This window comes from Pteronotus mesoamericanus, unplaced genomic scaffold (genome assembly GCF_021234165.1).
Source record: "Pteronotus mesoamericanus isolate MK-2021 breed Mesoamerican mustached bat unplaced genomic scaffold, CSHL_Meso_final contig_32, whole genome shotgun sequence".
Taxonomy (NCBI): domain Eukaryota; kingdom Metazoa; phylum Chordata; class Mammalia; order Chiroptera; family Mormoopidae; genus Pteronotus; species Pteronotus mesoamericanus.
Window position 1 is genome coordinate 11,670,855 of NW_026555134.1, and position 20,091 is coordinate 11,690,945.

At 38.0% G+C, this 20,091-nt stretch overlaps 1 protein-coding gene across 6 annotated transcripts in view; it reads left to right on the forward strand.

Annotated features, from left to right (window-relative positions):
* Positions 1–20,091, forward strand: part of RAPGEF2 (Rap guanine nucleotide exchange factor 2) — a 215,562-nt gene that overhangs the window by 64,061 nt on the left and 131,410 nt on the right. For all 6 annotated transcript variants that reach the window (XM_054576101.1, XM_054576099.1, XM_054576102.1 and 3 more), the window contains exons 2-3: positions 3,084–3,154; positions 8,384–8,440. In XM_054576101.1, the coding sequence (XP_054432076.1) occupies positions 3,084–3,154; positions 8,384–8,440 (128 nt within the window). The remainder of the gene's footprint in view (positions 1–3,083; positions 3,155–8,383; positions 8,441–20,091) is intronic.

The window sequence follows — 20,091 nt, forward strand, 5'->3', positions numbered from 1 at the left end:
GAATTCATTTAAGGCATTTATTGTCTAGTCCAATATCTAAGATACTCCCATGAAACAGCGACCCAGGCTCCCTGGTTGTTGCTGGAAGGCCGTATTTCAACCTATCTCCCACCCCTGCCGCAACATGATTATTTGAGTTGCAGACGTTTTGTTTATGGACCTACATACATGTAGATGGAAAAACTGCTTTTTAAATTTGCTCATGCGGTAATGGCACAATGCGGTCTCTTCCTTCATACTCGGTTTACAATGCAGGCTTTCTGACCTTACGCCCGTGACTTAGAGGTGACAACGCACTGTTTTTCTCCACATTCTAATTAACTAATAAGCAATCTTGCTTAATTTGCAAGTTATAATTATACATATTGTTTTAAGATAAAGATATAATGGTGCTGGTTACTGTTCACAGATATATTCTATATAATTATGCAAATTATACAAAGTTCACATGTGTGATACTGACACTTGGAACCAGTGTGACCCCTGTTCAAGTATGAAACTCCAGACTGTTAAGAAATAACAAGTAATTTAAGTGCCATTTGACTGAGGGACATTCTTTTTTACCTTGATTTTTTGCTTGCTTTATTTGAAGAAGGAACTGAGTTATTTCAAGGTCTGTGGTCTGAGACTGAGGCGGTTCTTTCCCTCCTGTTTCTAAGCTTCCAAATTCTTGTTTCCCTCATGTTCTTGTAGGCTTCTGCCTTCTCCAATCTTTAAAAAATTATACGTTTTTCTAATTTCCAAAATGTACTTTTTTTGGTAGTGTAAATTTATTTGCTTGATGAGCGTTAGAGAAGTATAGATAGATTTGTCTGTTTGCTTAGATAAAAGAACTGTAGCCTTAAGCAGGTTACAGTGGGTTGGTAGGTACTTAAGAGAAAAAAAATTACCACTTTAATATTTGATTCAGAACATACGCTCTTCAGAAATAGGAGTCTTTCTCTACTTTTAACAGCTGCAAGTAAGTCACATAATATGTAAAATATATATAATATATAAAATTTAGTATGTAAAATACATTAAATGTGAACTTTAAAATTATTCAGATGGACCTTTTATTATAAGCATTGAAGAAAATCCCTTGTTGATTAGGATATTTTTATTGGCTTTCCGTAGATGCAAATAGGATATTATGATTGGCATCTGATTACTTCTAAAATAGGGATTTGTTAGCTTTAGGAATGTGCGCTTTGTGAACTAGATAGTGGGAAAGGGTTTTTCTTTTTTTAATTTGTACTGAATTTATAGGGTCTGGTTTGAAGTTTCAGTCTTTACATAGCTTTTAAAAGACTCGAGGGAAATAACAGTACAGATGGATAAAATTAATTTATTTGAAAGTTGACCACCAGAGGGGGACGCTTTTAATTTTTAATATTAATACATTTTAAATTGGGACAATTTAGAATTATAAATGAGATATTTTCTCCCTTAGCACATTCTTAATATTGTTTAAAAAATATTTTTCACTACAAAAAATATTTTAGGCCGAAAACCTTCTTAATATCTTCTTGAAAAAGTTTTGAAACCTTGCCCTGGTTGGTGTTGCTCAGTTGGCTGGAACATCATCCCCTAACCGAAGAGTTACGGGTTCAGTTCCTGGTCGGGGCACATACTTAGGTTGTGTGTTTGGTCTCTGGTCGGGGTGTGTACTATCCTGGGTCCAGACGCCTTGGGAGGCAACCAGTTGATGCTTCACTTTCTCCCTTCCTCTCTCTCTAGAAAGTAATGAAAAAAATGTCCTTGGGTGAGGATTAAAATAAAGTTTCAAATTCTTTAATTACTCTATGAATCATTGTCCCTATCTGTCCCCAAAATACATGAAGTACAATGGCACATACTGTTTGAATTGTTATGAAAGATATTCCTGAGGCTACAGACATTTTTTCTTAATTAAAAGAGAGGATTAAATTTAACCCTGTGCAGGTCATGGCTGATTTGAGAGATACAAACTCTTTTCTTAAATATCGTTATATATATATTGGGTGTCTAAGTTCAAGGTTATGACTAGCCTAAACATATGGCTTAACATTAGTCACATACAAACCCAATATATGTAACAATATTTAAGAAAAGAGTTTGTATCTCTCTTAAGCAAAATGGCGCAAAACTTGTATAATCAAAAGTACAAAACATTGTTAAAAGAAATTAGAGACCTAAGTAATGGAAAAATATCCCATATCATAGATTGGGAGACTTAAAATTGTTAAGATGGCAACACGTCCATAATTGATCTATGGATTCAGTGCAATTCTTATTAAAAATCCTACTAGTTTTTTTTTTTTTTCCAGAGATTGACAAGCTGATTCCAAAATTCATATGGAAATTCAAAGCACTCAAAAGAGCCAAAACAATCTTAAAAAACTAAATACCCACTCATATTCCTGATACCACAAACTGGGTAATCCTAGATATTTGTTGGAGTCTTAAAATTCCTTGCTGGCTTGTCATATAAATTTATAAGTAGTTTTTTGAATTTTTACCAGTTCTAAACTTTGATGAATAACTGAATCTTTATTCTACGTATTGCAACATGATCTAGAAAAACAAACCATGTCTTTTCTTTCTTCTTTTTTAAAGAAAACATTTAAACTTAAATATTTATATATATAAGAAATGTCATTGTGTTAAGAATAAAAAAATTAAGTTCAGTCTCATTTTCAAGTATAGTGATGAAATAACATACACTAACCTTATATAAAGAAAATTAATTGATTTAATCACAGTATTAACAAATACATATGCTTTAAGTTAAAATTTTGCTTTTGGCATTTTGATGTAAAAGGCAGATATAGGTGCTAAATAAATAATAATTTATGAGGACTTTATTTTCCTAAGTTTGAGCCAATTTATTTTATATTTTAATAGCTTTTGTCTATACCCCCAAAGGTAGTTGTATGAATGGCATTTGTGCAATTTAGCTTTCCTGTTAATAATGCTTATTTTTAGTGTCAAAAAAACTTTTAGTTTTTTAAAAAACATATCTATAACTTGGTCTGTAAATTGCAAATATAGTGACTTAATTTAGAAGCCTCTTTTCCTGACAAGTCTAATGATTTCAATCTTTTTTTTTTTCCCCCAACCAGGATCTGGAAATAGTGTATTCCTATTTACATGGTATGGAAGCCTTATCAAACCTGAGAGAACACCAACTTAGGTAAGTCATTTTAAGATTAATTATAATAAGATGCTAGAATTTTACATGATCATTTATTATATTTAAGAAGTAGGGTTAAAGATAACTTATGAAAACCCTGCCTCATTGAGCCCCCATATTGGCTCTATAAGTTTTATAAAATTGAATTCAGTTTTATGCCTTTAATAATTTTTTGACATTTGAGCCATAGTGATACCCTCTCTCCCTTCTCTCCCTCTCTCTGCACCCACCCCCTTACCTAAGGTCATACACGCAACTTGGCGAATATATCAAAAGGAGCATTATTTGCCATCCTGGCAAATAAAAACCTACATCTTAGTACTCAGATACGTAAGAAACCAGAATGTTCTGAATTGTTTAAAGAATGACTTGGTCCATCATGTTAGTATGTTATTTAGTCTTTGTAATATTTATTGCATTAAATTGTCAAGCCCCTTTTTGGGAAACACAACTTATACCATAGTGGTTTTTGTGTGGTCCACTTATCGCTTCTACTGTATTGCTTATGTTGTACAGTTATAACTTTACTGATGGTTATCTGACTTCATATTAAATGATTAAAATCAATTTATATCATCCAGTGATTTTTTTTTTTAACCTTAACTGGAACAGAAAATAAAGGACCCTGGGACAATGGATTACATAAACAAATAAGACATCATGGGAAAGTTTTGCTACCGCCAACCCTAGCTAGTTGTGAAACCAGCAGTTTTTAATTATGAAAGGGTTACTTTTTCTATATATTTCCCCTTTAATCTTTAAACACTAATTAATTTGTGAGCATGCCAATTTCATATTTAGTAGTTAATTGAAAAAAGTGTCAAGAGGATTCAGCACTTCTAAAATTAAATTTTTAATGAAAATCTTTTAAATTAAAGTAGATTGCAGGTTAAGTGTTTAAAAATTTAGTCAAGTTTTATTAGAAAGGGCAAAACCACTGGGAATTTGTAAGATGGCTGAAACTAAAGGAAGAACAATTTTTAAAGTGTGTAACCTTCATTTTGTTTATTTTTTTTGTTACCAAGTATTCAAAGAAAAAAGTTTAGCCCCAACTGTCTGTTTAATCAAAGGCAGTTAATCTTCACATGCAAATAAATTAATTACTATGCAAATATAAATATTTGTTCTTGTGTGCATATAGAAGCAGACATGGGTAATATTTAGATGCAATTATTAGTATATAATTTATGTGCAGTATATATGGCTATAAAGTTATTTAGATAATAGGAATTCTATGAAATAGAAAAATTTTAATACTTATGAGAATGTTTAAAATTATGAAAGTAGAGATAATAACACAGTGAAGTTCCATCCACCTCTTAATCAGTTTTAGAATTACCAATTTTCTGCCTTTCAAAGGTAAATTTTGATTAGAAATAACTGGTTAATTAAAGGGTATAGTTCAGTCTATCTACACCTTAGAGAGTCTGTTTTGGAGTTTTGTTTGTTGGCATGAATTTACAGGGAGGAGCCTTTAAGATGTTTATCTTATTCTGCTTGTGTTAAAAAGTCATTTGTTTTTCATATTTATGGAAAACATCAGCTGAAACTATCTTAAGTTCATTTTTGGAGCAAGAGCAGAATAGCCAAATGAATAATAACATGAAAAGAGGCACAGATAAACTCGATGATTTGGATAAACTGCTTATTAAATAATGACCATTTCTGAGAAAAATACATCGTATTTAGATACATTTTCTTTGAACTTTTAAAACAAAAGTTTTAACCCTAGGATTAAATAGAGAACAGTTAAGACTTCTACACAAAAACACTTTTCCAATTTAGGGGAAAAAAGCAGCTCTTAAGACTTGCAGTCTATTTGTTTAGTAATAAGCAGTATGGCAACGTAGGCCTTCAGCTGCGGGGTGGGGGGGGTTTGTTTGAAAGCCGCTGCGCTGTGCTGTTGGGGCAGCCATGCGCGTGCATTCTGAGCGGCTGGTCGACTGTGTTACTGCAGGATCCTACACTACGCAATGTAAAGGTTTTCAGATCTTCACTTTAAAAACTATATATTTTTCAACACAACTTTATTTTGTTAATGTTTACTTCCTTAATCCATGGGTATTAGAAGCAACATGTAGGCCAAAGGGGAAGAGGATGCTATAAATCAGGAGTTGAGGCCAAAATTTGTAAAAAGCCCAGAGTGTCTGGGGCCAGTCAGTGTTGGAGACAAGAGCTTGCTGAGCTGTGCGTAGGTATTCTTCAGCATGAAGGGTGAGTGCAATTAATATTGTATGGGCACTTTTAGACATCACAACTTAGTTATAGTTATTATGTACTTCAGGGATTCAGAGAAGATCAATATGCTTTTGGTAAAACATTCCCTAACAGTGTTTTAGGATGAAAAAACTTTTGGTGCTTTTTTCATTTATTAGAACATTGTCATTTAGGAGATTTTATCTTTTTTTTTTTTTTTTTTTAAATGGCACTGGTTAAATTTCTGTATCCAGTCAGCAGTCATTGATTGTGGGCCTCCTGTGTGCTAGTCACGGCTGCAGGCCATGGTGATGCGGCCTTGAAGCAGGCCAGGCGGCTGCCACTGTGGGGCTTCTGCTCCCGGGGCGGGCCTGGTAAGGAAGGGTGCTGGGCGGGTGCGCGGAGACCTTGGCAGTGTAGCTGGCTGTCAGAGGCTCTGTCACGATCACAGGTGTGATGCACGAGAAGGCCGGTCTGCGCATAGTAACACAGACTAAGTGATTAGAATACAGTAAGTATAGGGTCTTGTATTCAAGGATAAGGAGTTCGTATTTCCTTCTAAAGGTAGTGGAAATTAGGAGCAGAGGTATGAGGAGATCTGACTTAACATTTACAAAGGTTTGTCTGGAAGTTGTGTGGAGACTGGACAATAGGTGAGCAAAAGTAGAAGCCGAAGCCTTCATTTGTAGTCCTGGTGGGAGAGAGAAAATAGCGGGATGAGTGTGGCTCCTGCTAGGCCTTCACCCGGGAGACGGTGGGCGTGGTCAGTTTGGGAGGATATATTTTGGTAACACACGCTGTCCGAAAGGTGGGGTCTGAAGGGAAGAGAAGAGTCAAGGATGAGGACTCTGGGTTTTGGGATTAAATAATTGGGTAGTGATTTGAGAAGGCAATTTTAGGGGAAGAAATTCAAGGTGTGTTTTGGCCCTTTCGAACATGAAATGGTCTTTACCCTGCCACAGCAGCAGGCATTTGGTGAGCGGCTGTCACGGTGGGAGGTTGGGTCTGGGGCATTGCTGTGGAAGCCGCCGGTCTGTAGATCACATGTGAAATCACAGACAGGGTGAGGTTGCGTGGTGCAGAGGCAATGAGGGCTGAAGGGCGCCTGGAGGTGATGGATAGCCTTTAGCAGTCAGGCAGAGGGACGGAATGCGGGAGAATCCGAAGGAGACAGAAAAAGCGACTGATAAATTGTAAGAGAGACCTGGAGACAGAGGACAGGAAGCCTAGAGAAGATAATGCTGTCAGGAAAAAGGAGTCATCAGTTGCTGCTGAGAAGCTGAATTGAGATAAGGACAAAGGATTTAGATAACACCGAGAATGCTGATAACTTCTTAGAGCCTTTTCTTTGACATTTCAGGAACCAAATGCTGTGGGAGTGGGAAGAGGGTGAGAAAACGGAGATAGCGTACTGACAGCTTGAAAAGGGGACTTTCTGTCATGGGAAAAGGAAAATGTGGGTAACAGCTAGAGTGCGATGTGGGATCAAGAGAGGTGTCCCCCTCCCATACACAATAGATAATACTAAGATGTGCTGGTATATTATAGGAAAGTGATTCAGGAGAGAGGGAGAAACAGACAGTGATGTAGGAGAAGGAGGTAAACTCACAGGAAGGCACGGTTGTCTTAAGTAGGAGAAGGAACGAGATCCAGTGAAGAGGTTGGGACCCTCCTTTCATTCCAGCAGCAAACAAGGCAGAGCCTGTTACTTAATAAGAGACCAGGTATTTTTAGAATCATCACTGGTGTCTGTCAACCTTTTCTATAAAGAATACGTGTGACTCAATCTATGAAAGAAAACTGTGTTGAGTGATGTGCGTTCAACCTTTGATGCTGCCTCCTGGAGTTGTGACGTTTAGTTTGAGTGTTTGGAGTAAGGGATCGAGAGGACAAGAAAGACCTCTAAATTAGGGTGGTGGTAGCAGAAAGAACAAGGGAAAAAGAATACCCAAGGGAGGTGTGTTCAAGGGAAAAACCAAGAGCATGTAGTAGTTATTAGATTTAGCAAATAGAGGACATAAAAATGGGTAGGGGTTGATTCCCATGTTTCCTAGACTGGAGACCAGTAGCCCCATTGGCCAAAATGTAGGTGCTGTTGAAATACTCATTTTTTAAAAAAGATTTTTATTTATTTTTTTAGACATAGGGGAAGGGAGCGAGAAAGAGAGGGAGAGAAACATCAACATGCGCTTGGCTCTCACGCACTGCCCCACTGAGGTCCTGGCTTTTGCAACCCAGGCATGTGCCCTGACTGGGAATCGAACCAGCGACCCTTTGGTTTGCAGTGCGGCATTCAGTCCACTAAGCCACAGCAGCCAGGCAAAATATTCATTTATATAGCCAACTCCTATGTACTGTTTCCTTCACCAGAAGACATGACATAATCATCTTATTCTCTTTTGCATTTTTATACTTTCAGGAAATTTTACTTGGGCTTAAAATAATACAAAGCCTTTAGAAGATGCTGTTCTTGAAATACCTTTGAATATTTAAACATTTATTCATGTATTACATAATTTACATAACTTTTTCCTCTGGGATGAATCAGCTGAAACAACAATTCTTCAAAAGTTGTAAAGCGTCTTTTAATCATTAGTCATAAAAACTCTGAGTTAATAAAGCCCTTCTTTTGTCTGAAATTCCATGCTGTTAAGTAACATGTTGATCTGTGAATGATGTTCTCACTGTTCAAATTAGTAGGTTTTCCTTTCTAAAGTTCCTTCTCATTTTCTGTTTACCGTGGAGAATAGTCCAGATGTCATTTGTAAAGTATAAAAACACATACAGTTTTGTTCCCTATAAAGTAAATGTGACAAAGTTGACATCTAACAAAATGTTTTTTCTTAGCATCTCTTTACCAGATTTTATTTTGTTAACCTAGGCACCAAATATATTCATCCCGAGGCAGTAAATGATTGTGACAAGCTATAAGTATTCTTAACTTAGTAGACTGCATGGTTCATTTATGTTTTAAACTATGAGCATGTTTTTTTCATGACAAATGTTTAACTCATGTTTTTGTTTCTTTTATAGGTTAATGTGTGAAACTGTGAGATATGAAAGACATGAAGCAAATGAAGTTTTATACTAGTAGGTGTTTCCTTTCTCTTTGTGCAATGTGTGATGCAGTGACTAAATACTTAAAGTAGCAGAAAAGTATTAGTAACAACGTGCTATGTCAGCATTACCCTATTTTTACATTAACTTGTTTTTCATAGTTTAGAAATATGAAACATTTCAACTATTTCTTGACATAAGTAAACATTTACAGTTCTTTGCTGATAACTTCACATCTGTAGCTGTAGGTCTCTCACATGTGATTCAGATACATTATTTCACGTTATGGAGTATTGTAACATTTTTGTCATTATGAAATAAGAAATAGTGTAGAGTGTTTTTAAGAGAACAAAATATATATCCTTACAACCATGCCAGATGACATGCAAAGGTAGCATAAAGAGCATATTTTAGCTTATACTCTTTCAGAAACAGAAAAATAAGCTGTCCACATCTGTTTAGGCATAGTTTCTTCTTTAGATAATATTGATATTCCTTTTAAGATGTGTAATATATTTCTTGAAAAAAAATGACAACCAATTTTTTAAAGAATGTGATATACAGTAGATAAATATTGCTGTATCAGGATATGTAAAACGTGACTCACCAGACATGTTACTTTGTTCATAGTGTTTGCCATGACTGACTGCTGTTCTGTGGATTCTCCTTCCTGTTTTCCCAAGCAGTTGTTAAATAATTTCTTTCCATGCATATTATATGGAATATTTATTGAAATAGATAAAACACAGCTGCTGCCCTTAAGGAAGCTCTGCTCCCTTGAGGGAGGAGAAGTAGAGTGAAAGGGAATCAGCAACAACAAAAACCAACCCAAACACCAGGAGTATAGACACGTACTAGGGGTGCAGAATTGCAGGGAAGCTCGCGGGGATGGGGGGCATCTCAGAGAAGCGGCCCTTTGTGGTAGTTCTCAGAGGTGTGTCCGCTGGTTTAGAGAGACAGAGCTTCTTGGCAGAAGAAACGGTACCTGCAGGGACGCAGAGAGGTGGAGAGCCCTGACGTGGTGGTTGGACGTTGTGGCAAGGTTAGCGGGACGGGCGTGCAGCGTGGGCTGTGGAGGTGAGTCAAGAGGAGAGGCTCGCAGGTCCTGCTTGTGAATGTATAATTAAAAAAGAAAAAAGTCTTGATTCTTTAGACAACCGGAAAGGAGGGTTTCCCCTCTTTTATTTTATTGTGGAAAATTACAAACGTTCCCAAAATTAGAGATAATAGCGTAATGGACCCCCACGTACTCACCACCCACCAATGTCCACTGACAGCTGATTATGGTTCATCTTTTACTCCCCCTCTCTCACCTCCAGATGGATTATTTTGAAATGAATCCAGATATATCAATTCATTCATAATTATTTTGATAGGTATCTTTAAAGATAAAGACTTTAGGAAAGTTAACCACAATATCCTCCAACTTCAAAAAATAATTCTTTAATGTCAAGAAAATATTCAAATTTCCTTGTTTCAACATATTTTTTGAGGCTTTTTATGAGAATTTGTGAGCTAAAATGACAACATGCTGAGGAGGAGGATCTCTAATTCACCCTTCCACGCCCCAGTTTTTTATGGTTTATTTATTTGAATCAGATCTGAGTCAAGTCCACCTGTTGTGATATCTTTCTAAAATCCTTTTTAATCTATAGCTCAGTGGCCCCTTTTCAAGCAGCAAAATGACGTGACCAGATGCCTCCCAACCTCCCTCGCCCCTCTAGGAAAATACCCATCCTGTGTGACAATACGGAGGGTGGGTTAGGTTGAGTGGCTGTGCAGGGAGGCCAGTCAGCTGGCAGTTACTTACTCTGAGGTCACACATGCTTGTACTGAGGCTAGGACTGAAGGAATGGGGAACTCAGAGGTGGATTTCACAAAAATGCACAGGTGGATATGACCTAGGACTATTCATTGGTTGGTAACTTATGAAACTATCACCTAGGAGCTTTTTTAGCAGGAAATTGTAAATACCCATTTAGGGCTTAAAAGAGCATATACCAAATATAGAGGAAGCGTAAGGATATTTGATTATACCAAATAATCAAGGTGCAATTGATAATGAGAAGACTAACACCAAGGGCAAATTCTTTTTAACATATTTATCCTTGAAGAGATTAAGTTGTGCCTAACTCAGAATATTTGCTATCAGTAGACTAGGTGTATAAGTGCCAGCGTTGGAAATTTCTGATGAATATGATTGGTACGTACTGAAGGAGTCTGGTGGTAGTAAGTGTCAACTTTCTGTTATTTTGTCCTCCCCTCTGAAACATGGTTTTGGTACTGTTGATGATGAGGTAATAACAAACAACTTACAAGTACCCCCGTGCCCTGTGTACTCTAGTAAGGGCTTTATGTGCAATAATTTACCTATTCCTTTTAGCTGTCTTGGAGGTAGATATTATCACCCCATTTTTACACATGCAGGGCCTGAGGCTTTGAGAGGATGAGGTACTTGACCAAAGTCTCACGGCTCGAAGTGGGACCTTGGATTTGAGCCCAAACATTGCGGTTCTGCAACTTTAGCGGCCACCTTACTTACCAGCATTCTCTGGCCTTTTTCATGCCGCTGTAAATAATGGCACCATAAAAAACGATGGGTGGACCTTGAGGATATTATGCTAAGTGAAATAAGTGACAGAAAAAGTTAAAAACCATGATTTCACTCATGTGGGATATAAAACTGAAAACAACAGATAAATGAACAAAGAAGAAAACAAAAAGAACTCACAGGCACAGACAACAGTATAGTGGTCACCAGAGGGAAGAGGGGTCCGGGGGTGATAGTACAGGGTAAAGGGGGTCAACGGTATGGTGACAGAAGATGATTTGACTTTGGGTTGTAGGCCCACAATGCAATATATAGATCATGTATCATAGGAATGTACACTTCAAACCTATATGATCTTAATAACCAATGCCACCCCCATACTTTTAATTTTTAAAAAAGAAACTAGAAAAAAAAATGATAATCCTTGCATACACGTTGGGATGCGCATGTCAACTTTCCCCAACCGCGGGCCTCCCCAGTGGGCGTTGGTGGCAACTGAAACCTGCCAGCAGCTCTGCCTACGTTATCCTGACTCCCTAACAGTTCTTATTTACGATTCATTTACATGGAAGGAATATTTCAGTGTCCTTAAATATACCTGCCCATGTTTTGTTTTTTGTCCGTTGAGACAGCGAATGTCTGGTAATGCAAAGCTGTGTTTTAGACAATCCTAAATTGAAGGTAGGTAGTTAGGCTAGAGTTTGTAGCAAGAGTTGTTTGAAGCAGTTGGTCATTTTTGACTAGTTAGAATTAGGTGACATATTAGTAAGCAATGAAAAGTCTGTGGATATTCAGTTGGTCATGACTTCATAAGCCCCAAAATTCAGAGACTAATTGTAGATTCACTTAATCAGACTCCTGGTATTTGGCCAGTGTTGTTATTATGAAAGGTGATTGTAACATTTTTTTCCTGTGATCCTTGAACAAAGGATCTTACCAATTTGTTTCTGCTCTTACCAATTTGTGTTAGTTGCACTGTTGAAAATTAAAAGAACCCTTGTCTTTGTGGTGTATATAAATCTGTGATAACTTAATACCACCCCTCCTTTTGGGACCTGTTGCTCTTACCTCATGGGGGAAATGACTTGTCTGGTCTTGCTCTCCCTTGAGCTTAAAGAACATAGTGTAGTCAGAATATCAAAGACTGTAAGACTTTGGTTTTATGACCAAGAGATAACTATTCATTTTCCTTATTATGTTTGAGTGCTTGTGACTTCCAAGTCTATGGTTTTAAATACTTTCACCAGGTAAATATAATACTCTTTGATTGACCTCTGTACCTCATTTTTCTCATCTGTAAAATGGAAACAATAATAGTAGTCCCTACTTTTAGTGTTGGTGATGTGCTCAATCTGTGTCCAAAACCCTTAAGGTCAGCATTATTCTCTGCATTTTTAAGCGTGTGCTGCAAAAACTCAGCCCTCTTTTTGGGCCTCCAACCCTGCGGCCAGCCCCACCGTTTGGCCTGGGCACACCTACCAACTCCACTGTTGTAACAACGCAATGGTACACATTGCTTCTGTAAAGTGACATCCTTCAGGTACTTGGTGGCTTTTTGGATATGCGTGCCCTTTGATGGCCTGGGCAGTTTCACAACTGTTCCCAAAGTGAATGAGATTTTTACTTCTTGATTTGCATGATTTTGTGGGGTTTTCTCGGTCAAACGATTAGCCAACCATTTTCAGAAGTCACCTGAGGCTGCTTTTAGGATCAGTCTGCCACTTCTATTCTGTTACAGGCCTTTCTTCTGCCATAAACAGACTTTTTGGCTGATTGGGCTCCTCTTAAGTCTCTCATTGTATTGACAGTTGGATAAAGTAGCTTTTTTATGTTCCTTTTTTGCCCTCTAATAATTACCTTTGCTAATTTAATTAGATTTCTTTTGATTTATTAGCTTTTTTCGAACCACCTCATCAACTTTTAACTTGATCACTTGTATTAGCTTCTTTATCAGTAATGTGGAACAGCATACACAGCTCTTTCATGGGGAGACATCGCCACCTTGTGGACTTGTAGGATATTACTATGGAAGTCCTTTCAGCCTGGCTTTATTTTTCCAGTTACTAGTACATTGAAACTCACATCTTTGACTTTTAGCCAGTTTAATACCGTGTCTAAGTTGGTGTCTATTCAATCATTAATTCTCTCATTAAGAAAAAGCCAAGTACCAATCAGGCATTACATAATGTATATGTTGGGGGTACTGATGAGTTAGGGAAGTTTAAAAGCTAATGAGAGAAGACTCCTAAAAAAATAATATGAACTCTGGCAACTGCTTAATATGAGCATGTATAAAATGCTCTGGGAACCCAAGATACTAACACACTTCTCAGAAGACATGTTAGTTAATCTGGAATTCAAAGGATGAGTAATGAGTTTATTAGACAAAAGGTACTATTTAGGAGCTCGAACAGCAGGTTTATTCAAAGGCCCTGAGGCATAGGCGGGGAAGAGCACAGTGGAGCTGAACACGGTAAGGTCTGCAGCATAGCCTGCATTGGGGATTGGAGCAGAAAGCAGAGTTGTAGGTTGGCCCTTTCAGGGAAAGTTGTAAGAGAGGAAAAAAGAGGAAGAGAAATAATTTTTATGTACCTGTGAAGCAAAGTACCCGTATGTATTGTTTCACTAAATCAAAGTATCATTGTGAAGAAGGTATGATATCCTCATTTTACAGTTGAGAAACTAACATCTCAGAATTTAATTTCACTAGGATCACATGACTGGTATAAGAGAACATATGTTCCAAAAACCTTTGCTCTTTGCACGTCAACATATTCCTTACCTTACATGCAAAGCCAAGAGGTTCAGATGGTCTGCTATTAAGGATCCTTGGGTGATGAGCAGAAGCATGTCATGATCTGACTTATTCGAGCACATGCTAACTGAAATAGTGTCCAGTTTCTACTAGGTGAAGCGCACCCTTCCTACCTAAAAGGAGGTTCAGTGTTGTAAAATAGAAGACAGTTAGATAAGGGTAAGTATTTTGGAGTTTGGAAAATGGTGGGCGAGAAGATCTTAGTAAAGGAATAGGGCATGAGCCATTCCCATAAGCAGCAGTTTTTAACCTGTTCATCTCATGGCACACACAGACTAATTACTAAAATTCTGTGGCACACCAAAAATATATTTTTTGCTGATCTGACCAAAAAAAAAAATGTGTAATTTTGATTCATTCACACCAGATCGCTTTTGTTGTGGTTAGTGTTGTCATTTTTTTAATCAGACAGTCTGAGGGGAAAAGAGGTCAGTGACTAAATAGTCAGGCATTGCATGTTTTGGTAATTCTTGATGGCACACTGGTTGAACATCACTGCCGTGAGGTCTGATGCGATTTAGGAGGTGGGGAGAGGCAAACACCCCAGGCAGATTGGCAGTGTGGGGAAGGAGCCACAGGACAGCAGCAAGCCAGCCTCCGCGGGTTTGTGTGGAGGAGCAGAAAGAAGTAATGTGGGAAAAGAGTGGGACGAGGTTGTCTCTTTGCCTCCTCCCCATTATTCAAAGTCTAAACTTGCCAGTCATTTAAACTTGGAATGATGGGCAATAGGGACGGTTCATTTCTGATTGCTTCAGAGCTTCTATCTGCTTATTCTGGAAGGCGAATTGATCATTTTGTGATGGTCTGTTTATATTTTGTCTCTCTCTCTTTTTTTTTGTTTAGTTGTATTCATGTTCTCCCTGTTGATGACAATAAAAAACAGGAACGTTTCCGTGTGCCTTGTCACGCACCTGGGCTTTTATGACTTTCATTTTGTCACTGTAGGGTGGGATGTATTGGAGTCAAATCAATTGTCCATTGTAGTTCTTAGCTTGGTCTAAAAATTGTAGGTGTTTGCTCTGTGTACTTATTTAATCTTTAGGTTTGTCTTTCCTGCCCGTTAGTGGTGGTGTAAGACTAAGGTTATTAGAAATGCTCAGTCAGACTTATTCCAAGATTCAGCTTTTGCCATTTCAACAACCGATGAAGGGAGCCCGTAGCTCATAATTTTAAAACAGAAAGAAGTTGTTTGAGAAAAATGAAAGTAACACTGGGGAATTCAACACATGCAGCTAATTGCATATGAGAGTGATAGAGTTGTAGTTTCTTTTTCCGCCATTTGTTCCTGTTTGAGATTTGATATTGAGAAAGTTTTTCAGACTTGATAAGCCTATGCATAAGAATCATCTGGGATATTTGTTTAAAAGGTATTGTTATGGACCTCATGATCAGAAACTTGGGGGCTGGATGGAATGGGTAGACACTGGGAACATGCATTTTTAATTCTCATCCCAGATAATTAATATGCACATTAAAGCTTGGGAACCACTGGACAGAATAAACTCTCAGTATTAGTCCTAGGTAGTGATGATAATAATAGCTATTATTATTATTATTATTAGTCTTTTGTTAGCCAGTTTCATTGCCAGTGCCTGCAAGCAAGATCGGGCATTCATTTTGCTTGCCCTTTGAGCGTGGAAAAGCTTGATGCTGGCACCACTGCTAAGTACTGTCCTCAGAACTTCCTTTTCATCTTTTCTTTTAAAAAAGAAACCAAATAATCATCACATCACACATATAAAATTGCTATAAAACCCCTCAGGTAACAGCTGCACTGTGGGAAGGGAGTATTTGTACCCTGGAGGGAAGTGGGTTGTACCCCTCTATGCCGAAATGCTGCCGGAGGCAGAGCTGAAAGTGAATACGCTCAGTGCAGTGATTTCTAATAAAGTCAGGAGAATTTTCTGGACAATTAAGACTAAGTAAAACAGATTTTGTTGTGGCATGTCACAGCACCGACTTGTCAGGACAGAAACCAGACACGGGCTGTGTGGGGGAGGAGTGGGATGAGAGGCGGAGAGGGGGACTTCCTAGTATACAGCTAGTCCAGAGCACCTTTTAAAATGAGACTGTTTTCATAGTCTCAGTTCTTACTAGCTTTTGTAAAACTTGAATCTTTAACAGAGACAACTCGATAATACAGAAATTACGATGATCTTATTTGGCCTAGAAAATGCTCTCTAAATATAATAAATGTTGATTGAGTGGTCATTCTCTACAAATGCCTACTGAAACAAGCACAGCTCTGGTGAGGTAACGTTTGAATTTTTGGCGAAAACGTAGAGAAACTTTCATCTGTCAAGTAAACAAAATTACAATAAATGGGAAGTGTTGAGAGGACCGCTTTCTTATCTTGACTTCCTTGCCTCTTTCCTGAGAGTTCCCTGAAATGAAGAGCCAACCCTAATTACAGGGTAATCAGCGAGCATTCAGGGTCCCAGGACATGTGCTGTCACAGTATTTTGTCCACTTCAGACTTGGTCGCCCTTTTCTTCGTGGGTATTTTATGATCAGTGCCAGAAAAGCCGATTTACTAGCTTGGTGTTTTCTTAGTCCTTTAGTAATTTTGCCTTTAAAATGTACAAACATGGAATAACTGCCAGTGAATATTACAGTCACGGTTCATCTAAACCTTGGTGACATTTATTGTCCTTTTCTAACATGATAAAAAAACTATCAAAAAATTATTTGCATTTAATGAGCATTGCTCATTAAATCCTATTAGCAGCTCTAGTAACTTGCTCAAGGCCACTTGGCAATTGGTAATGTACCTTAATTTTCTAGTTTTCTAGACTTCATTTCCGTTGACCATCCTTTGGTGATAAAGGGACCATTTTAAGTGCAAATTAAAATAAGTCTTTAAAGTAATTCCTTTTTTCTTTTTATTTTAGTGTCTTCTTACTTATTTGAAACAATTTAAACTGTTGATGCACCTGGCAAAACACATTTTTACTTGACATAAATCAGCATTAATAATAATGCCATCATCTTTTCTTAAGAAAGACAGTTTTTTCCCCCAAATTAGGTAAATGATTGATTGCAAATGCTCATGATTGAAAACCTGAAAGAAAGGATTAAAATACTTTTTGAAGTACTTTGCATTTGCATTTGGGAAATCATTTTACTTTTATGGTTTCTTTGGAACTACTCTTTGATAATTTTTAAAAATGTTTTCTTGAGGCCTAAAGTAGCTGTGAACTTGGTTAAGAATGGACTTGGGAGAAAGTGTTCAACTGCTGACTTGTGTTAGAAGCAAATAGCAAAACGAAAGTGATGAGGTGACAGTGATAGGTGTTTTAAATAACTTAGTTATTTAGAATTGTAAATAGAATTGAGTGTCCTTTAAAAACATTTGGAACCTTTTTACAAAATAAAAAAAAAAAAAAGGACTTGGCAGAGATTGCCGAAGATGACATCGCCGCACTTACAGGGGGTTCTCTGGGCTCTGCGCCCTGCATTGTGCGGCTGCCATGTCGTACTCTTAGAAGGAGTGGGATGGTCATTAAAACTTAAAAAAAAAAAAAGAAGAAGTGAATTGTGCCCTGTTCCTTTTCACCCCTTCCACCTGCTGGAACGTGGATAGAGTGGTGAGGGTTGGAGCTGCCACCTCAGCATATGAGAAGGAAATCACAGGCGGGACATGGCAGAGCCACACTGGAGCGAGGGCCTGGGTCTCCATTGCTGTGCCGCCGCCTGCCCGCCTCCTTGGTTAAGCCGTTGCTATGGTTAGCGTTTTGTTTTATTTAAATAGTAACCAGGCCTATTGGTAAACTTAACTATATAAAATAAAATAATTTACACATGGCAAAAGCTGCAATAAACAAAGTCAAAGCGGCAGCCTCAAACCGGGGAAAATGGCCCTCGTGTATTTCAAAAGGCTAATTTTCCTAAGTGCTTTTAGATAAGAAAAAAAATTACACACCTTAATAGAAAATCACCTAGAAATTACACACTGCTTTCACAGGAAACTATATAGATATGGCTCGTGAAAATAATAAAAAACAGTGCTCTTATATAAATGGGAAAAAGAAATGAAAAATCAAATCACACCATTTTGTTACGGATCAAGAAAGAGTCTGTCCGCCCAGCACCAGCAGAGCCCAACACCAGACCCTGAGAAATGCAGGGGGAAAGAGGGGCTGTTTCATTGATGAACGACACCATCCAGGAGACTGGAAGCTAATGCCCAAGTCCCAGGCTCCCCCCTGGCGTGCGCACTACAGATCATGCAGGGCAAGGTCACCGGCAGTGTTAGGGGTTTGGGGTTGTGCTGGGAGCTGGTTAGTCAGAGGTGAGGGAAGGTTAATGAAGCGTTTCTTTAGGTCTTGAGGGCAGCTCTGAAGTCTCTTCCGGTGTCTCTCTGTCCGCCTTTATGGGGTGGTGCCACCTTAGGGCTCAGAAGTTGAAACGCAACTTGGTCAAGATGTTATCTTTAAGCTGCCGGAGGTCTGGACTGTATGAACATTAGTCAGGCCCGGCTGCACCTCTTCCGCTGCCTCGGGGATTGCTGGTGTTCAGGGGAAAAGCCAGGTCTCTGAGGGTCATACACAGGGTGGGGCAAAGTAGGTGTTGTGAGGACATGAAACAGTTTCTTCCTGTATTAGTGTTTATCATTGTATTATTTTCCATATGACCAATTGTAAGCCTACTTTTGCCCCACCTTGTATATATGTAGTGAGAGAGGGAGATAGGATTTCCAGAGCTAGGATTTAAAGCTAAATTTAATCAAAGTTATAAGGCCTCTCAGTTTCAATATCATTTTTATCAAGCAGGTTGGCAAAACCCTGAAAATTTGATTGAGAGCCTTGGTGGTAGAAAGCCCTGTGCTCCCCTGTGACTTGCCCCTCACCTGCTCTGCTTCAGCCATACCACACTGGCCTCCTTCCCAGGCAGTGCCAGCCGGTGGCCTTGGCCCTTGCACTTGAGATTCCCCCCCTGCCCTTTGCCTGGAATGCCGGTTCCTTTGGGACCCAGTTTGCTAACTCATCTTCTTTGCCCAAATGTGCTCTTCTCAGCAAGTGTGTCCTGACCACCCACTGAAAACTCTCACACCTCACCCCGCTTTCCCTTACCCTGTGCTATTTTTTTTTCTCTAGAATCCTGATTTACAATTTTCCAGCTTATTATTTATTATCGGTATTGTCCCACCAGAATATAGCTCCACGAGGGCAGAGATCTTTTCTTTTGTTGTCCCCTGAAGTAGTCTAAGCACGCAGAACAGCCCTCCTCATAAAATGGTTAGTCAGACATTTGTTAAATAAACATAACGCAGCATAAGAAGTATAGTCAACAATACTATTGTAACTGTGCATGGTGCCAGGTGGGTACTAGAAATATTGGGGGAACACTTTGTAAATTTGTGATTATCTAACCACTATGCTGTATACCGAAACTAATACAAAATTATATTAAGTATAAGCTGTACTTGAAAAATAAAGTTAAAAAATAAAAAATAAATAAAGTCATCTGTTATGTCAGCTACTCCAGAGATAATAGGTGTGTGTTGTTTTAAATTGCTATATATAACAAACTGTATTAATTTGCAAGGATACAGGGAAGCAGGTATGCAAATAAGTTATTAATCACCTGTGGAGGATAATTTGACAATATTTATCAGAATTACAGTGCATGTACCCTTTGGTCCAACAATTGCACTTCTAGTTACTAGTTACAGTTGTAGTTTTTATTTATTTTTAAAAAAATAATTGCATATGATTAAAAAACTGAAATGACTTAGTAAGGGGTTGTTTATCCGAAATATGGTACATTCTGATGAAAAGATCTTTAAGATTTAGCACAAAGGACAGAACATTGTAGAGTGTACTATCTTTTCTGTAAAAAAAAAAAAAAGATGATGGAGGGAATAAGAATATGTGTCTATTTTTATGTGCATATGCATAAAGAAATTCCGAAAGAATATCCGCGCAGTGTGGAGGAGGAATGTGGGAGCCTGGTGCACAAGGAGGAGGGTTGGCAGACTGAGCCTCACTGTTTACGTCTTTGTATTTTTTGTTTTCTGAAGCAACAGGAAGTATTTTCAGTTCAAAAAGTTAAACTAAAAACTAAAACTGGGAATGGTAAGTGCTCTACCTCAGCGGAACATTTAAAATATTTAAATATACTGACAAATATCTTTAGCTTATTTGAAGGGAAAACAATTTTTTTTAATGATTTCAATGATCAAATAATATTATTTTTATGGACATGTGTTATGCTATTTCATTGTTCTTTATTATTCTGAAAGTAACATGGGTACTGCGTTTTTTTTTGCTACATATATTTTGATTTTTTTTGTTCTAGATAATCATCTAATTCTGT